The 18,050-nt window shown below is 41.3% G+C and overlaps 2 protein-coding genes across 2 annotated transcripts; both read left to right on the forward strand.

Moving 5' to 3' along the window:
• Nucleotides 1–233: 233 nt before the first annotated feature.
• Nucleotides 234–2,885, forward strand: LOC148897040 (uncharacterized). Its single transcript, XM_088998268.1, has 3 exons — nucleotides 234–473; nucleotides 647–730; nucleotides 1,399–2,885. The coding sequence occupies exons 1-3, from the start codon at nucleotides 234–236 to the stop codon at nucleotides 1,618–1,620; spliced, it is 546 nt and encodes a 181-aa protein (XP_088854394.1). The 3' UTR covers nucleotides 1,621–2,885.
• cyp11c1 (cytochrome P450, family 11, subfamily C, polypeptide 1) lies at nucleotides 1,632–16,810 on the forward strand. Its single transcript, XM_088998499.1, has 14 exons — nucleotides 1,632–1,729; nucleotides 2,990–3,314; nucleotides 4,918–5,073; nucleotides 5,784–5,998; nucleotides 7,100–7,303; nucleotides 8,268–8,425; nucleotides 8,496–8,662; nucleotides 9,645–9,727; nucleotides 10,235–10,438; nucleotides 11,426–11,583; nucleotides 11,654–11,820; nucleotides 12,552–12,630; nucleotides 13,055–13,270; nucleotides 14,591–16,810. Exons 1-14 carry the CDS (start codon nucleotides 1,642–1,644, stop codon nucleotides 14,699–14,701), a joined length of 2,331 nt encoding a protein of 776 aa, XP_088854625.1. The 5' UTR covers nucleotides 1,632–1,641; the 3' UTR covers nucleotides 14,702–16,810.
• Nucleotides 16,811–18,050: the final 1,240 nt, after the last annotated feature.

Below are 18,050 nucleotides of genomic sequence, written 5' to 3' on the forward strand. Positions count from 1 at the left end.
TAGCTAATTGATAGCTAATAGCTAGCTATCTACCTAATATATAGGCCGCCAGATAGCCATGTGTGTAGCTAGCTAGCCCTTCAAAAGTCTCAAGAAAGGTGCTTATACATAAAATTAAATGTATTATTATCAATGTATTATTACACATGTATTATCATTTTATACAAATAATAAAAATAATAATAATAATAATACATTTTGGTAGAAAAATGTCTCTGTTGTGTTCGCAGATAATGGAGTCCATATCAAGAGTGAAACAATCTCTACGCGTCCCCATCAGGAGGCTCGGCAACTGCGTGTGCGCCATAAGCAACAGGAAGTTGTTTGCCAAAAGAAGGACCAAAGGGGTTCCATGTGCTGGAGGAAGAGGACGCCGCCGCGCGAGGTCAGGAAAGGCCCCCCCTCGACAAACTCCCTCCAAGTATCCGTCGGTGGTTCGCGCTTACCAGGCCGATTTGGATAAAGAGAGGCAAGTCTAATCGTAGCACGTTATCTCAACTTTTCCAATTCATCATTCGTTGTGGTTTATTGTTAAATTTTATTTTATATATTTTTTTTGGGGTGGGGTGGCGGGGTCATTATAAGGCTCTGAATGGGTATGCGCTGGGACAGTGCCGATGTCATCTGTTTATTTGCTTTCAGAAAGCTGCGCAAGGCCACGAATGCTCAGAAAAATGCAGAGAGGGCAGCCATGAGATCTCATTTCAGGAGAAAATACCAACTAGCAGAGGTACGTTTCCTTTAAATTCAATAGATATTCATATAGTTGCTTGAAAATCAAGTCGTATGCTGCATGTAATAATAATAATAATAATAATAATAATAATAATAATAACAATAAAACATTTAATTTATAAGCGCCTTTCAAAACTCTCAAGGTCACTTTACAGTCACAGGATAGGTTTTTCTAGCTAATAGATAGCTAATAAATAGCTAGCCAGCTAATAGATAGCCAGCCAGCTAGCTAGCTAATATATAGTCAGCTAATAGATAGCTAGCCAGCTAATAGCTAGCCAACTAATCGATAGCCGCCTAATAGATAGCTAGCCAGCTAATAGATAGCTAGCCAACTAATAGATAGCCAGCTATTCGATAGCCGCCTAATATATGGCTAGCCAGCGAATAGATAGCTAGCCAACTAATAGATAGTCAGCTAATAGATAGCGAGCCGGCTAATAGATAGCCAGCCAGCGAGCCGGTCAATAGGTAGCCAGCCAGCGAGCCGGCCAATAGGTAGCCAGCCAGCGAGCCGGCTAATGGGTAGCCAGCTAGCTGGATAGTATTGTTAGCTTATTCAAAATGGCGGCTGCCTGTATTGGATTCAAAAGCCAGAGCGAAATTGGAAAAAAAATACACTGTTGTTCACTCAAGGCCTGAATGTTGTTCCATTTCGATAAGAACTCCAAGGATGCCAGCCACCTGAAATGCGTCGGCGGCAAAGTGTCGCTCCCCCGCGAGCTGTCCAAGCTGCTGTGTCCCCCCGACAGCAAAGCCAAGGATGACGGCTTCAACCTGCTCGACGCCTTCCAAGGACTCGGCTTGAGCCGGCTGGCTAAAGGCAAAGGCGCTAAACGTGCCGCTAGCGCGCCGCACAGAGGCCGCGCTTGTCAAGTCATGTGATTGACATGGTGTTGCACAAAAATGACCCCCCCCCCCTCCCACCTCGCATCTTCCTTTTTGAGGCCGTACAACCCGGTGACACCCCCCCCAGGCCAATCTATCAAAAAAGGTAATCAAATATATTGACACATACAATTTTTTTTCAGCGTATTTGCATCATCTGTTAAAATCATTAACTCATTCACTGCCAGACGTGCAAAAAATGCGTCCACTCCAGTGCCAGGGTTTTTGTCATTATCTCTTGAATTCCAGGAACCACAGAATATTGAGTTTTAGGACTACATAAACATGCACTACAGCGTTAGAAACCTTAGACTATCTTCTTTTATCAGAAGAGTTAATTCCTAAGTTATATGGGTCTGGAGTTATCTGAGCTTGAAATGGGGGCAGCTGTGCAAAATACAATGCATACATATTGATTTATATCGCGCTTTAACAGCAGGTGAAGGAATAAATAAATACACAAAAAGAAAATAAAATATATATTTTAAATAGTGGCCACTCCTTTAACTCATTCACTGCCAGACAATGTGCAAAACCGTCTACTCCAGTGCCAGGGTTTTTGTCATTTTCACTCAAATTCCCACACCCACAGAATATTGAGTTTTAGGACTACATAAACATTCAACACAGCATTAGAAACCTGAGACTCTCTTCTTTCATCAGAAAAAAAAAGAGTTAATTCCTGAATTATATAGGTCTGGCGTTATCTGAGCTTGAAATGGGGGAAGCTGTACAAAATACAATACTAATATACATCCATATTGGTTGTTTGAACAACAACTAAATCTGGAACAATGCGCTAACATGGGAAAAAAATCAAATGCTGCTCAAAAAAAACATTGCCAGAGGCCATTGCCAGAGGCCATGGCCAGCGCTTTATCGGCACCCAAGCACGAAAAAAACAAAACCCGAACAAATTTGTGAATGGCGCTCTACGTCATATTTTCAATTCCTGAATACATTCGTGAATGGCAGTGAATGAGTTAATAAATCCCTTGCATATTAAATTTGTTCTGACATAATTCATGCCTCAGAATGAACTATTTAAAATAAGTTATGTACACCTTTTATTGATTTATTTTGAAGTGTAAATATGTATGACCTGGCCCTTTAATTTTGAAAAACACTGAATCACAAAGCTTTGTCCATCGCTTATATACACATATTTTTTTTTTTATTTAAACTGAAAATCATACTAAAGTGACCTCCAATTGGTGTTTAAATAACCATTTTATTTTGAAATATTTAAATAAAGCTCAATTTGTGCATCTGGACATCTTCTCTGCCGTCTTGTCTGGGCAGCGTTTTCGTGTTTTGTTGTCCTTCTCTTGAACCGTCCACCTTAGCGTCCATAAATCATCAGCAGCTATCAAGACGGCCGCTCTTCCAAGGCTTCACCGAGTCGCCAATAAAAACCGGACCTCACATTTCGCCCGCTTCCCGCGAGGAAACATGGCCGCTGCACTGAGGACGCGCATCCCGGCCCGGAATGGCGGCGCTTTGGCCTCCAGGGGCTTCGGCGTGACGGGAAAAGGAAGCGACGGCGGCGAGCGCGTGAGGAGCTTTGAGGAGATCCCGCACACGGGAGCCAACAGGTGGCTCAATTTGCTCACCTTCTGGAGGAAAGGTCGTTTCAGGCTGCTCCACAAGCACATGGAGAGCTCCTTCAACACGCTGGGACCCATCTACAGGTATGATGTGGTATGCTTTGGATTGCCAATTGAGCTTGTCTGCTTCCGATCATACAAATATGATCATACCCTTCAGTCTTTTACAGTGCATGTATCCACTTCATATTATGGATGTCAAGAAAATATATATATATATTACACATACACAGTGAGACCTCAACTTACAAACTTAATTGGTTCCCAGACAGAGTGTGTAAGGCGAAAAGTGTGTATCTAAAAAAAAAAAAAAAATCCCATAGGAAACCATTAAAATGGGAATAATCCATTCCCGGGTTTCCATAAAATATACTTTTCAACTAAATAAGCCTTAAAACTACACACAACATACCTTATTCTATATATAATAAATGTGCTATTGTATAGTAATGAAAGAAATACACTGCATTGCATCATAAAGTCACTTTATTTACATTTGTGATGGTCATTTATGGCTTGATGGAATGGCGTTGGAGGTCGAAGGACAAAGGGAATTGCTGTTTGGAAAGAGAGGCGCATTACATGAGGACTGTAATTAAAGAAATAAACTGCTGTAAAATAAAGTTGTATTTACCTTTTTGATGGTCGTTGATGGCTTATGGAAGGAGAGTCACCTTCCATAAGGACTGTTGGTAACTTAACCTCTGGTGCTGTTCGGTCGTGTGCTTCTGCCGAAGATCACTCCGCCAGCCGTGGTGGGTGTGTATTATGAAAATAGTGCTTATTATAAGGTTTAATTTTCAGAAATTTGACGTTTGTAAGACAAAAAGTTTGTAAGTTGAGGTCTCACTGTATATATATATATATGGAGATTTTTTTCAAAAGAAACACTTTTTTTTCTGCCATGTAGTAAAAAATCTGTGATTCATATTTTTGTTATTGACATTTTTTAAAGTTAGAAAAAGGGAAAACATGGTCACATGCTAGCTATCTATTAGTTGTCTAGCTGGCTATGTATTAGCTAACTAGCTAGCAATTAGCAATCTATCCCGCTAGCTATCTAGCTGGCTAGCTATTAGCTATATATTAGCTAGCTTCCTATCTATTTGAGTTACTTCCGGTTGAGTGAACGTTGGCGCGTGTGGCTACCGCTGCTCACCCTCAGAAAAATGTGACTGTAAAGTGACCTTGAGACTTTTGAAAGTTCCTTATAAATGAAATGTATTATTATTATGATGATTATTATTTTTATTTGTATTATTATATAACGTGGTGTGGTATGCTTTGGGTCATAAATTGGATTGGATTAACCTTTTACATTTCACAGCAGCAAAGTTATGAAAGGAAAGGAAAAAGTAGAAAACAAAAAAAAAAACTGGTCATCTTCATGGATGGATGAATGACACGTGATGTGGAATGCTTCGGATCATGAGCTCATCGTCTCTCAAGTCACCCAACTGACACGATTTCTTATTGTTTGGGACCTTGAGCTGATCCCTTATATGGATAAAGATGACGGATGATGTGGCATGCTTTGGATCATAGTCTATTAATCACTATGGACAGGAAGCGAAAGATTGTGATCAGCTTTGGTTCAATAGGATCAATACATAATGCATGATGTGGTATGCTTTGGACCCGTCCACACTTATGTGTGTGTGTGTGTTTGTTTGTTTGTGTACTAAAGAGAGCACCTGGGCCTTCAAAGCAGCGTGAACATCATGTTGCCGGGCGACATCGCAGAGTTATTCCGCTATGAAGGTCTAAATCCGCAACGGATGGTCTTGCAGCCGTGGGCCTTGCACCGGGAGATCCGCGGCCACGAAAAAGGAGTATTCCTCAAGTGAGTAACGCACGCGCACACACACACACACACACACACACACACACACACACACATTCCTGTTTTATTGGTTTTGTGAGGTCCGGATAACTCCAGTTGGTGATAAGTTTAGAGAACTAGTGTGACATTTGAACACTAAATGTCACCCCATTTACCACTTCAACTTCTTTAAAAAACAAAGCAATAAAAAGTGGACTTGAAACTGAAATAACAGCAGGAGTGAGGTTTCTGAATGGCTACATTCAAAGTCCTCACTCCTGTAGTGAATTTGGTTAAAATATTGTTTTACTTTTTGTGGTATGAACTTTATCTTCTCATTAACCACACACACACACACACGCACGCACGCGCACACACGCACGCACGCGCACACACACACGCACACACACACACACACACACACACACACACACACACACACACACACACACACACACACACACATTGTGTGTATCCAAGTGAAATGAAAATACACAGCAAAAAAATAATTTTGGGTGAATTTGTGAGGACCTCTCTGAAGCTTTAACAGATGCATATATAGACCCTCTACGAGCCTTTACAATGAAAATCTTGTGAGGACTGGCCAAAAGGTCCTCACTTGTCATAAATGTCCTCACTATGTATGGTATAAAATGTCTGTGGTCCTCACAAGAGTTGTCATACAAACACACATACACACGCTGCCTGACTGACTGTTGGTGTGTGCGCAGGAACGGTGCCGATTGGCGCGCCGACCGTCTGCTCCTCAACAAGGAGGTGATGCTGAGCGCGGCGGTCAAGCGTTTCGTTCCCCACATGGACGAGGTTGCGAGAGATTTCTGCCGTGTGATCGGCAGCCGCTTGGAAGACCAAAGCAGTGGAAAGCACGGCAAAAATAGCCTGACTTTCAACCCCAGTCCGGACCTCTTTGCTTTTGCGCTGGAAGGTCAGAGTTCATATACGATCTCTCTCTTGAATGGTTTTTCTCGCAAGACAGCTCCATGCAAACGTTATAAACAGATCTAATAGTTAGCATCTACACGCTGGTGTTGTTAACTCATTTACTGGCAGACGATGTTCAAAAAATGTGTCCACCCTGTGGCAGGGTTTTTGTCATTTTCACTCCAATTCTAGGACCCACAAAAGATTGAGTTTTAGGACGACATAAACATTCAATTCAGCATCAGAAAAAAGTTAATTTCTAAGTGATATGGGTCGGGTGTTATCTGGGCTTAAAATAGGGCCGGCTGTACAAAAGGCAAATGCTGCCCCCTCGTGGAAGGGAAAAAACATGGCCAGAGGTCAGACCAGCACTTCTGGTCAGACTAGAATGAATACAAGAATGAAGAAATGAATGAACAAATAAATACATAAATGAATAAATAAATCCACCAATAAATGAATGCATGAATGAAGAAATAAATACATCAATGAATACATGAATGAACGAAGAAATGAATTAATGAATGAATCAATCAATAACATAAATAAATAAATACATAAATGAATGAAAAAGTGAATACATGAATGAATACATGAATGAAGAAATGAATGAATGAACAACTAAATACATATATGAATAAATGCACTGATAAATAAATACATGAATGAAAAAATGAATATTTGAATGAACAAATAAATACATAAATACATGTCAATACAACTAAATGAATACGTGAATGAAAAAATAATTAATGAATGAATGAATACATAAATAAATGAAGAAATGAATGAATGAACAAACGAATAAATACATAAGTACATAAATAAATGAATACATGAATGAAAAAATGAATGAATGAATAAATGCATAAATTAATAAATAAATGCACACATTAACAAATACATACATTAATAAATACATACATAAGTTGTTAGGTAATTAAATACATACGTACATAAAAATATAGTCACATTTACTTGACAAGCCCTCATCTGTGTGACAATAGCAACAAGTGTCACGAATCAAACAATCCTGAGCACAAGTTCAAAACAGTCCTTCGCCACTTTGGAGAAGTGACTAATGACTGCCGATTGTCTCGCGCAGCCAGCTGCTACGTTCTGTACGGCGAACGCATCGGCCTTTTCTCGTCAACGCCTTCCATGGAGTCTCAGAAGTTCATCTGGGCGGTTGAAAGAATGCTAGCCACCACCATGCCTCTCCTTTACCTGCCATCTGCTTTGCTGGAGCGCTTGGGGGCCTCCTTGTGGACGCAACACGCCACTGCGTGGGACCACATCTTCGACCACGGTAGCATCAGTTCGACGTTTATCGGTTTTTCACGTCTTTGGGGGACGGGGGAAAAAAGAAATGGACACATTGATACCTCGGTTTACGAACCCCTTGGCTTACGAACCTTTCGGTTTACGAACGTTACATTTATGAAAAGTTTACCTTGGCATACAAACTATTTTTCGCGATACACACAGAGCCCCACAATGAGTGATGTGTCGTTGGCGAATGCGCCTCTTCTCCTCACCAGAAAATGGCATCGACTGTTTTTGTCCTCTATTCCCCGCCCCCAGTCTTTGGTTAAAGCCTGTGATTGGTCAAGTACGCAGCAGGGGGGGGGGGGGGGGGGGGGGGTAAACATTAAAGAGACAGGCAGACGACAGAGAGAGAGGGTGATAAAATGGATAGAAAACAGTGAAATTTGGACTCGTTTCAACATTGATAGTTCAAAGTGTAGACTGCAAGGTTAAAATATCCCATCAATCAGGCTCCACAAATAACCTGGACAAGCCATCTGTCAACCCAGCTAAATAGAACACAATTGATGAGGAATAAGGTAAAATTATCTCGGAGAAAGCACCTACAAAGGATCATTCCTCAAGATGGTGAAAAAAGAAGGCTATGTTCCTCATCAAGTGTTTAATGCTGAGGAAACCGGACACTCCATTCCATCAAGCCATCGACGACCAATACAAAGGTAAATAAAATGACTTTATTATACTGTAGTTTATTTATTTAATTACAATACCGTAGCACATTTATTATATATAAAATAAGGTATATTGTGTGTCATTTTAAGGCTTATTTAGTTGAAAATTACATTTTATGGGGACCTGGGAACAGAATATTCTCATGTTAATGGTTTCCTATGGGAAATTAATGTTTGGAATACACACTTTTCGCCTTACACACACTTTCTGGGAACCAATTAAGTTCGTAAGCCAACGTATCACTGTACTTAAGCCGCTTGTGATCCCGACAGCCGAGACCAGTATGAAAAGAGGCTTCCAGCGTTTATCTTCCGGACCAGATGTGGGCCAAATCCCCGGAGTTCTGGGCCAACTCCTGGCGAAAGGCCAGTTGACTGGCGAGACCATCAAAGCCAATATGACGGAACTGATGGCCGGCGCGGTGGACACGGTGCGTGAGCGACGCGCATGCGCTGCGTAGTTGTACTTCCTGCTTCTTGATTATGTTGACTTCCATCCAGACGGCGGTGCCGCTGCAGTTCGCTTTATTCGAGTTGGCTCGGAATCCCGCCGTGCAGGAAAACGTCAGGCGGCAGGTGACCGAGTCTGTGGGCCGATCCAATGGGGATCCTCACAAAGCTCTGGAGGGGGTGCCGTTACTTAAAGGCACCGTCAAGGAGATTCTCAGGTATGTAAATAACATTTATTTTTTATTCACAATTTATTTGTTTTCAAATAATCCTAAACTACAAAATAACGACATGTCGACTGTCTGCGTTGGTACACAAATCCTTATACTTACTACTTACGAGCATTCGTGTTGCAAACAACGTTAGCTACAAACATTTTTTGCGGGTATGGTGATACCTCAGCTTACGAAGTTAATTAGTTCCCAGCAAGTGTGTGTCAGGCGAAAAGTGTTTATTCCAAACATTAATTTACCATAGGAAACCACTAAAATGAGAATAATCCATTTCCAGGTCCCCATAAAACATAATTTTCTGCTAAATAAGACTTAAAACTACACAAAATATAGCTTATTTTATGTATAATAAATGTGCTATTGTATTGTAATTAAAGAAATAAACTGTACTGTATAATAAAGTTGTTTTATTTACCTTTCTGGTGGTCGTTGATGTAGTTGTGTCTTGATGATATCCGAGTGAAGTTGCCTTGCTTTCTCGGCGATAATACCCTCACACACTGTCCCCTGCAAACTGCTTTTCGTTAATCCAAATCAACAGAAGTTTTTCAACCTCTTCTATTGCCTGAGATTGTTGCTTAGACAACACAGAAACACCCTTCGCCACACGTAGCAATGGTCGACTTAGCATACACGTACTGGGATGCTAAGTCACACAAACGCACACATGTTTTTCGATGATCTCCTTCTTCTGCTCGACCGTAATTTTCTTTTGTGTCCTCTTCGGCTGAACAGTAGCCTGTGGTGGGGTCTTTTTCGGTCCCAAAAATGCAAAAGTATCCACTCCATAACAAACCACGTCTGCACTGAGTGCACTGACAGAAAGTGGGTGTGGAGAACTTGTCCGCCAGCCACGGTGGCGCTTTTCGACCGTGTGGTTTCGCGGAAAACTAGTCCGCGAAGTTGGGGAACGTCTGTACTCTCTTTCATTGTCGCAGTGCTGACAAAGTTATTTGCATTACTCCAGGCTGTATCCAGTCGGCATCACAGTTCAACGCTACCCAGTCCGAGATCTCGTTCTCCAGAACTACAAAATTCCGGCCGGGGTGAGTCAGTGGTGTCAAAACAACTAAATACATATATGAATAAATGCACTGATAAATAAATACATGAATGAAAAAATGAATATTTGAATGAACAAATAAATACATAAATACATGTCAATACAACTAAATGAATACGTGAATGAAAAAATAATTAATGAATGAATGAATACATAAATAAATGAAGAAATGAATGAATGAACAAACGAATAAATACATAAGTACATAAATAAATGAATACATGAATGAAAAAATGAATGAATGAATAAATAAATGCATAAATTAATAAATAAATGCACACATTAACAAATACATACATTAATAAATACATACATAAGTTGTTAGGTAATTAAATACATACGTACATAAAAATATAGTCACATTTACTTGACAAGCCCTCATCTGTGTGACAATAGCAACAAGTGTCACGAATCAAACAATCCTGAGCACAAGTTCAAAACAGTCCTTCGCCACTTTGGAGAAGTGACTAATGACTGCCGATTGTCTCGCGCAGCCAGCTGCTACGTTCTGTACGGCGAACGCATCGGCCTTTTCTCGTCAACGCCTTCCATGGAGTCTCAGAAGTTCATCTGGGCGGTTGAAAGAATGCTAGCCACCACCATGCCTCTCCTTTACCTGCCATCTGCTTTGCTGGAGCGCTTGGGGGCCTCCTTGTGGACGCAACACGCCACTGCGTGGGACCACATCTTCGACCACGGTAGCATCAGTTCGACGTTTATCGGTTTTTCACGTCTTTGGGGGACGGGGGAAAAAAGAAATGGACACATTGATACCTCGGTTTACGAGCTCCTTGGCTTACGAACTTTTCGGTTTACGAACGTTACATTTATGAAAAGTTTACCTTGGCATACGAACTATTTTTCACGATACACACAGAGCCCCACAATGAGTGATGTGTCGTTGGCGAATGCGCCTCTTCTCCTCACCAGAAAATGGCATCGACTGTTTTTGTCCTCTATTCCCCGCCCCCAGTCTTTGGTTAAAGCCTGTGATTGGTCAAGAACGCAGCAGTGAGCAGTTGGGGGGGGGGGGGGGGGGGTAAACATTAAAGAGACAGGCAGACGACAGAGAGAGGGTGATAAAATGGATAGAAAACAGTGAAATTTGGACTCGTTTCAACATTGATAGTTCAAAGTGTAGACTGCAAGGTTAAAATATCCCATCAATCAGGCTCCACAAATAACCTGGACAAGCCATCTGTCAACCCAGCTAAATAGAACACAATTGATGAGGAATAAGGTAAAATTATCTCGGAGAAAGCACCTACAAAGGATCATTCCTCAAGATGGTGAAAAAAGAAGGCTATGTTCCTCATCAAGTGTTTAATGCTGAGGAAACCGGACACTCCATTCCATCAAGCCATCGACGACCAATACATACATACATACATACATAAAAGGAAAATAAAATGACTTTATTATACTGCAGTTTATTTCTTTAATTACAATACCGTAGCACATTTATTATATATAAAATAAGGTATATTGTGTGTCATTTTAAGGCTTATTTAGTTGAAAATTACATTTTATGGGGACCTGGGAACAGAATATTCTCATGTTAATGGTTTCCTATGGGAAATTAATGTTTGAAATACACACTTTTCGCCTTACACACACTTTCTGGGAACCAATTAAGTTCATAAGCCAACGTATCACTGTACTTAAGCCGCTTGTGATCCCGACAGCCGAGACCAGTATGAAAAGAGGCTTCCAGCGTTTATCTTCCGGACCAGATGTGGGCCAAATCCCCGGAGTTCTGGGCCAACTCCTGGCGAAAGGCCAGTTGACTGGCGAGACCATCAAAGCCAATATGACGGAACTGATGGCCGGCGCGGTGGACACGGTGCGTGAGCGACGCGCATGCGCTGCGTAGTTGTACTTCCTGCTTCTTGATTATGTTGACTTCCATCCAGACGGCGGTGCCGCTGCAGTTCGCTTTATTCGAGTTGGCTCGGAATCCCGCCGTGCAGGAAAACGTCAGGCGGCAGGTGACCGAGTCTGTGGGCCGATCCAATGGGGATCCTCACAAAGCTCTGGAGGGGGTGCCGTTACTTAAAGGCACCGTCAAGGAGATTCTCAGGTATGTAAATAACATTTAGTTTTTATTCACAATTTATTTGTTTTCAAATAATCCTAAACTACAAAATAACGACATGTCGACTGTCTGCGTTGGTACACAAATCCTTATGCTTACTACTTACGAGCATTCGTGTTGCAAACAACGTTAGCTACAAACATTTTTTGCGGGTATGGTGATACCTCAGCTTACGAAGTTAATTAGTTCCCAGCAAGTGTGTGTCAGGCGAAAAGTGTTTATTCCAAACATTAATTTACCATAGGAAACCACTAAAATGAGAATAATCCATTTCCAGGTCCCCATAAAACATAATTTTCTGCTAAATAAGACTTAAAACTACACAAAATATAGCTTATTTTATGTATAATAAATGTGCTATTGTATTGTAATTAAAGAAATAAACTGTACTGTATAATAAAGTTGTTTTATTTACCTTTCTGGTGGTCGTTGATGTAGTTGTGTCTTGATGATATCCGAGTGAAGTTGCCTTGCTTTCTCGGCAATAATACCCTCACACACTGTCCCCTGCAAGCTGCTTTTCGTTAATCCAAATCAACAGAAGTTTTTCAACCTCTTCTATTGCCTGAGATTGTTGCTTAGACAACACAGAAACACCCTTCGCCACACGCAGCAATGGTCGACTTAGCATACACGTACTGGGATGCTAAGTCACACAAACCTCTGTACTCTCTTTCATTGTCGCAGTGCTGACAAAGTTATTTGCATTACTCCAGGCTGTATCCAGTCGGCATCACAGTTCAACGCTACCCAGTCCGAGATCTCGTTCTCCAGAACTACAAAATTCCGGCCGGGGTGAGTCAGTGGTGTCAACCGATCACTTTGAAAACATGCCAACGTGCGGATGAAAAGGTTTCTTCAGCCATCATCTATACATCTTTAAAGGTGTCGGATGTTACGTTCCTCATCCGAAGAGCTTCGTCAGCGAATTAAAAATTGTGCTGATAACTCTGTCCCTATATATATCCCGATGTAATCCCAACCTTTGAGCAGGGACATATCATAGCAGAGGTCATAGCTGTATACAAGGCCAGAGTTACCAGCATAACTTGAGTTCGATGACGAAGCTCTTCGGATGAGTAGCGAGAAGTCCGAAACCTTCAAAGAAGTCCATATGACGATTTAAGAAACCTCCTTTTCATCGATGGACCACTCCTGTACGACTAAGATCCTACACAGAGGTATCCCAACGTTAGATTGACGTCTTTTGGGTCCTCAGACCTTGGTCCAGGCTTGTCTTTACCCCATGGGGAGGAGCGCCGAGGTCTTCAACGACCCGCTGACCTTTGATCCGGCTCGTTGGACCCGGATGCGAGAGGCAAGGGGCGGCGACGGCGGCGGCGCCGCTTTCCGCTCGCTGGCGTTTGGCTTCGGTTCCAGGCAGTGCGTCGGACGCAGGATCGCGGAGAATGAGATTCAACTTTTGCTCATGCACGTGAGTGCTGTTGCCGTCGGTGACTTTTTATTGATTTATTCTTTCCCATTCATTTTGCCCATCGCCGCAAGTGCAGTTGGAGGGAAAAGACCCCCTAGCAATCTCTGCTAGGGAGTTTTAGTCATTGAATTGGATTGTAATAGCATTTATTAGTCTCGCAGTGGAGACATTTACATTTCGCAGCAGCACAGTGATGAAAGTAAGAGGAAAGGAAAGGAAGAAATAGAAAAAGTAAATACAGGAGCTGCTGGAAAGGCAGCCACTCTCGTGGCGCCATTTTAAAGTCAAAACAACAAAATAACAAAATAATATGACAACACTAAGACAGTCATTCAATCTTAAACACTTTGTGCACCACCTTTGTTGTATGAAGCTAGTTCCAGATGAAAAATGAGAGGATCGAAGCATCCTTTTCACCAATGGATCAGGGATGTCATGGTGAAATATGCACATCTGCTTACAAGCTAAATGTTGAAAGCAAACACGAAGCTGTAGCATCCATTGACGAAAAGAGATTCTCTCACATCTCCTATCCCACATAAATCCACTTCAATTCCAAGCTGCGACAGTTCCACTTATGCAACTCATTCACGAATGTATTCGGGAATTGAAAATATGACGTAGAGCGCCATTCCCGAATTTGTTTGAGTTTGAGTTTTTCTTGTGGGAGGGTGCAAATAAAGTGCTGGTCAGACCTCTGGCAATGTTTTTCCCTTCCACCCTTATCCATGTTAGCGCTTAGTTACAGCTGTTCTTAAAGCGCTATATAAATCAATATGTATGTATTGTATTTTGGACAGCCACCCCCATTTCAAACTCAGATAACTCCAGACCCATATAACTTAGGAATTACTGTATTTTCTGGTGTATAAGGTGCACCCCCAATGAATGGTATATTATTATTAATAATAATAATGATTGGATTTACCTTTATTAGTCTCGCAGTGAAGAAATTTACCTTTCACAGCAGTGAAGTTATGAAAGGAAATGAAATAATAATCATAATCATACATTTTATTTGTATAAATCAATATGTATTACATTGTATTTTGTACAGCTGCCCCCATTTCAAGCTCCCATAACTCCAGACCCATATAACTTTTTTTCTGATAAAAGAAGAGAGTCTAAGGTTTCTTACACTGCATTGAATGTACATGTAGTACTAAAACTTAATATTCTGTGGGTCCTGGAATTCAAGTGACAATGACAAAAACCCTGGCACTGGAGTGGGACACATTTTTGCACATCGTCTGGCAGTCAATGAGTTAAAAAAAACTTTTTGTTTGTTTTGCTTTATTATGGATCCATTTATGTATTTAGATCCTGCTCAACTTCCACCTCAGCGTGTCCTCGTCTCAAGATATCGACACCAAGTTGACGCTCATCCTGCAGCCCGAGTCCCCTCCCAGGATCACTTTCAGGATGCTCTGACGCATACACTCGCACATTTAAAGGACAACCGACACCATTTTTTGTTTCCTAACTCACATCAGAAAAACGTTTTATAGTATCTAAAATACACAAAACACACAGGCTGATATTTTTAGTCAAATGCAAAACACCAATTAAAATGACTTAAAGTGTCCCAAAACTGCCACAAAATGAGCTTGAAACTGGGGAGATTCAGAAAGTCCCGCCCCCTTGTTCGTGACGTCACGCTAGGATACTCCTTCACAAACTGCCTTGCTCCAGAATCAAAACAATGGCTTCAGAGAGTTCAGATTCAGAGAAGATGCTTTCTTGTTACTCATCCAGTTATGAATATGATTCAAATAGTTCTGAAGAGGAAAGCATAAATGTTTGCATTCGATTAAAGAAGTCCTTCCGTATCAATTCGACTCCGATGTAGCGCCCAGAAAATGACTTCTACTGAGTGTATTTTACAAAGATTTCACCACATATAGCTATATTTTACATTTTAAGACTGGGGCTGAATATTCAGGAAGTATTGTTTTCGAGTTGATGCCTGGACATGACATCACGTCTGGAACACCCCTGACCGAGAAAGTGACACACAATGCATTTTGGGTACTTTGTTTTGTCTGAAAACATTGTGTTGATCCGTGCTGATGGCTAAATTAGAAGGAAAAAAACATAAATAACGCGATGGTGAATCTTTGTGTTGCACCAAGACTACTATTTGATACTAGTTGACACAAATTCCCAGCAGACAAATCAACCCATTTCCAACAGAGCTTGGGCGCCATCTTGTGCATTTTCCGCGACGCTAATTTGGAGTCCAGACACCTCGAAATGATCCGGAAGCACTCCTTTAGTCGATTGGAAACATTTATGCTTTCCTCTTCAGAACTATTTGAATCATATTCATAACTGGATGAGCAACAAGAAAGCATCTTCTCAGAATCTGAAGCCATTGTTTTGATTCTAGAGCAAGGCAAGACGTCATGGTGTGAACAAGGGGGCGGGACCTTCTGAAACTGATACTTTCTGAGGTAACTTTGAAGTCGTTTTGGGACACTTTAAGTCATTTCTATTGGTGTTTTTCATTTGACTAAAAATATCAGCCTGCATTTTTTGGTATTTTAGATGCTATAAAACGTTTTTCTGATGTCAGTTAGGAAACAAAAAAGTGATGTCGGTTGTCCTTTAATGGACCCAATTTTTCTTCTTTTTCGTGAGATTTTTCGTCTAAAAAGTACTTCAATTTGAAACTGGAAGTCGCCAGTTTCAGAAGGTCCCGCCCCCTTGTTCGTGGTGTCATGCCAAGATGTCTTGTCTTGCTCGAGAATCAAAACAATGGCTTCAGATTCAGAGAATATGCTTTCTTGTTACTCATCCAGTTATGAATATGATTCAAATAGTTCTGAAGAGGAAAGCATACATGTTTGCAATCGATTAAAGAATTTATTCCGGTCATTTTGATGCATCTGGAGACAAACTCTTTAGTACTCACAGTACCCAAAAAAGGCAGAAGATGGCGACAAAGCTCCGTGGAAATTGTCTCCTGGGAGGTTTTGTCAACGAATGTCAAATACACTGTAGAAGTCTTGATGCAACACACGATTCACCATCGCGTTATTTATGTGTTTTCCTTCTGATTTCGCCATCAACACGAAGTTTTCAGACCAAACAAAGTACCGCAAAATGCATTGAGGTGATGCAAGGTATGTCCTTTCTCGGTGAGGGGCGTTCCTTCAGTGACGTAGGGTGAGGACTCGTCACCAATTCAAAAACAAGACTTCCGAAATATTCAGCGCGAGTCTTAAAACGTAAAATATAGCTAAATGCGGTGGAATCTTTGTAAAATACGCTCAGTAGAAGTCATTTGAAGCCATTTTACAAATTATGGACACAACTTGTCCCGAGACGTCGGTTGTCCTTTAAACAAAGGTTGACTCAAGTGGGAATAAAGTTTCCTTTCGTTCTATGCCCTTTGGTATTTGTGATGAACAAATGATCCGCCAGAGTTGTCCTGTAGGTGGCGCGCAAGATGAACCAGCCCCTCTCCGCCTTTCCCGTTGGGGCTGTTTGTCCACTTTGATTCACGGGCCTTCGGCTGGCTTGCTGCGTCCGTCCGACAGGTTGGTGCTTTCCTCATCGTCATCTTTCTTTCCGTGGCGGCCCGACTTTGTATGCTCGCCGGTTTGTTATTTGCACCGGTTCATGTTTGCGTTTGATTTGTTAAGAGCTGCAAGGCAAATGAAGGGAAACACTTTATACCCTGTCCATTTTTTGTTTTTGGCAAAAGGTTGCTGGTTTTTTTCATGAGATTCGCACATGCAATGACAACTTTGACCAACGGGATTCTACTCGCCGGATTTTTGTACAATTTTTATATGACATAAATGCCTGATGCTGAGTTTTATTGTTAAATTCCGCATGTACAGCGGCAAAGGTTCAAAGGTATGTTTGCTCCCGAGCTAAAGATTGACGCCTCCTTCTACCGTCATCCAAGCTGAGTCATAAGTTGCTATTTCGAAGAAAAAAAAATAGCTGAGAGACAAGTTGGAAAAAAAAGTCACTTGGCATGTCTAAAGTCTAAAAGTCGTAAACGCATCGAACTGGGGTGAGCCGGCCGGTTATGGTTGAGCTCGCAAACTTTTCATGAGGAGGAGACGAGCTGTCGCCTCACCTTCAACGCAAAAAAAATGTACAGTGGGACCTTGGCTTACGCACTTCCCAGACAGTGTGTAAGGCGAAAAGTGTGTATCCCAAAAAATAATTTCCCATAGGAAACCATTAAAGCGAGAATAATCCATCCATTTTCAGGTCTCCATAAAAGTTTCAAGTAAATAAACCTTAAAACTACAAACAATATACTTTATTCTATGTATAATAAATGTGCTATAGTATTGTAATGAAAGAAATACACTGTACTGTATCATAAAGTCGTTTTATTTACCTTTGTGATGGTCGTTGATGGCTTGATGGAATGGGGTTCAGACTTCTCTTCCTGTGTTATGAAAGCCCGGTTAGGCATCTTTTTCCAAAAAAAAGCCGGTCTTATCTTCATTAAATACTTGCTGAGGAACGTAGCCTTCTTTCACCATTTCGAGGAATGATCCCTTCTATCAATAAACCGCAAACTTCCAGCTTGCCGCATAACGATACCAGAGTGAATTAGCCGTGCTTTCTCGGATATAATTGCTTTATTCACGCTGTCGCCGGCTAGCTGCTTTTCCTTCATCTAAATTAACAGAAGTTTTTCAACCTCTTCTATTGCCTGAGACCGTTGCTTTGACAGCACGGAAACACCTTTAATGGCTTATTTGTTGCGGAGGATGGTAGCAATGGTGAACTTAGCATATTGCTACTGGGC

The sequence above is a fragment of the Hippocampus bargibanti genome, linkage group LG06 (assembly GCF_051943395.1).
Source record: "Hippocampus bargibanti isolate YZ-2025 linkage group LG06, ASM5194339v1, whole genome shotgun sequence".
Lineage (NCBI taxonomy): Eukaryota > Metazoa > Chordata > Actinopteri > Syngnathiformes > Syngnathidae > Hippocampus > Hippocampus bargibanti.

Coding starts and splice junctions, on each gene's coding strand:
- LOC148897040 (XM_088998268.1), top strand. CDS start 234: ATGGAGTCCATATCAAGAGTGAAACAATCTCTACGCGTCCCCATCAGG. Junction 474..646: donor ATTTGGATAAAGAGAGGCAA/GTCTAATCGTAG, acceptor GCTTTCAGAAAG/CTGCGCAAGGCCACGAATGC. Junction 731..1,398: donor GAAAATACCAACTAGCAGAG/GTACGTTTCCTT, acceptor CATTTCGATAAG/AACTCCAAGGATGCCAGCCA.
- cyp11c1 (XM_088998499.1), top strand. CDS start 1,642: ATGACCCCCCCCCCCTCCCACCTCGCATCTTCCTTTTTGAGGCCGTAC. Junction 8,663..9,644: donor ACCGTCAAGGAGATTCTCAG/GTATGTAAATAA, acceptor GCATTACTCCAG/GCTGTATCCAGTCGGCATCA. Junction 9,728..10,234: donor CAAAATTCCGGCCGGGGTGA/GTCAGTGGTGTC, acceptor TGTCTCGCGCAG/CCAGCTGCTACGTTCTGTAC.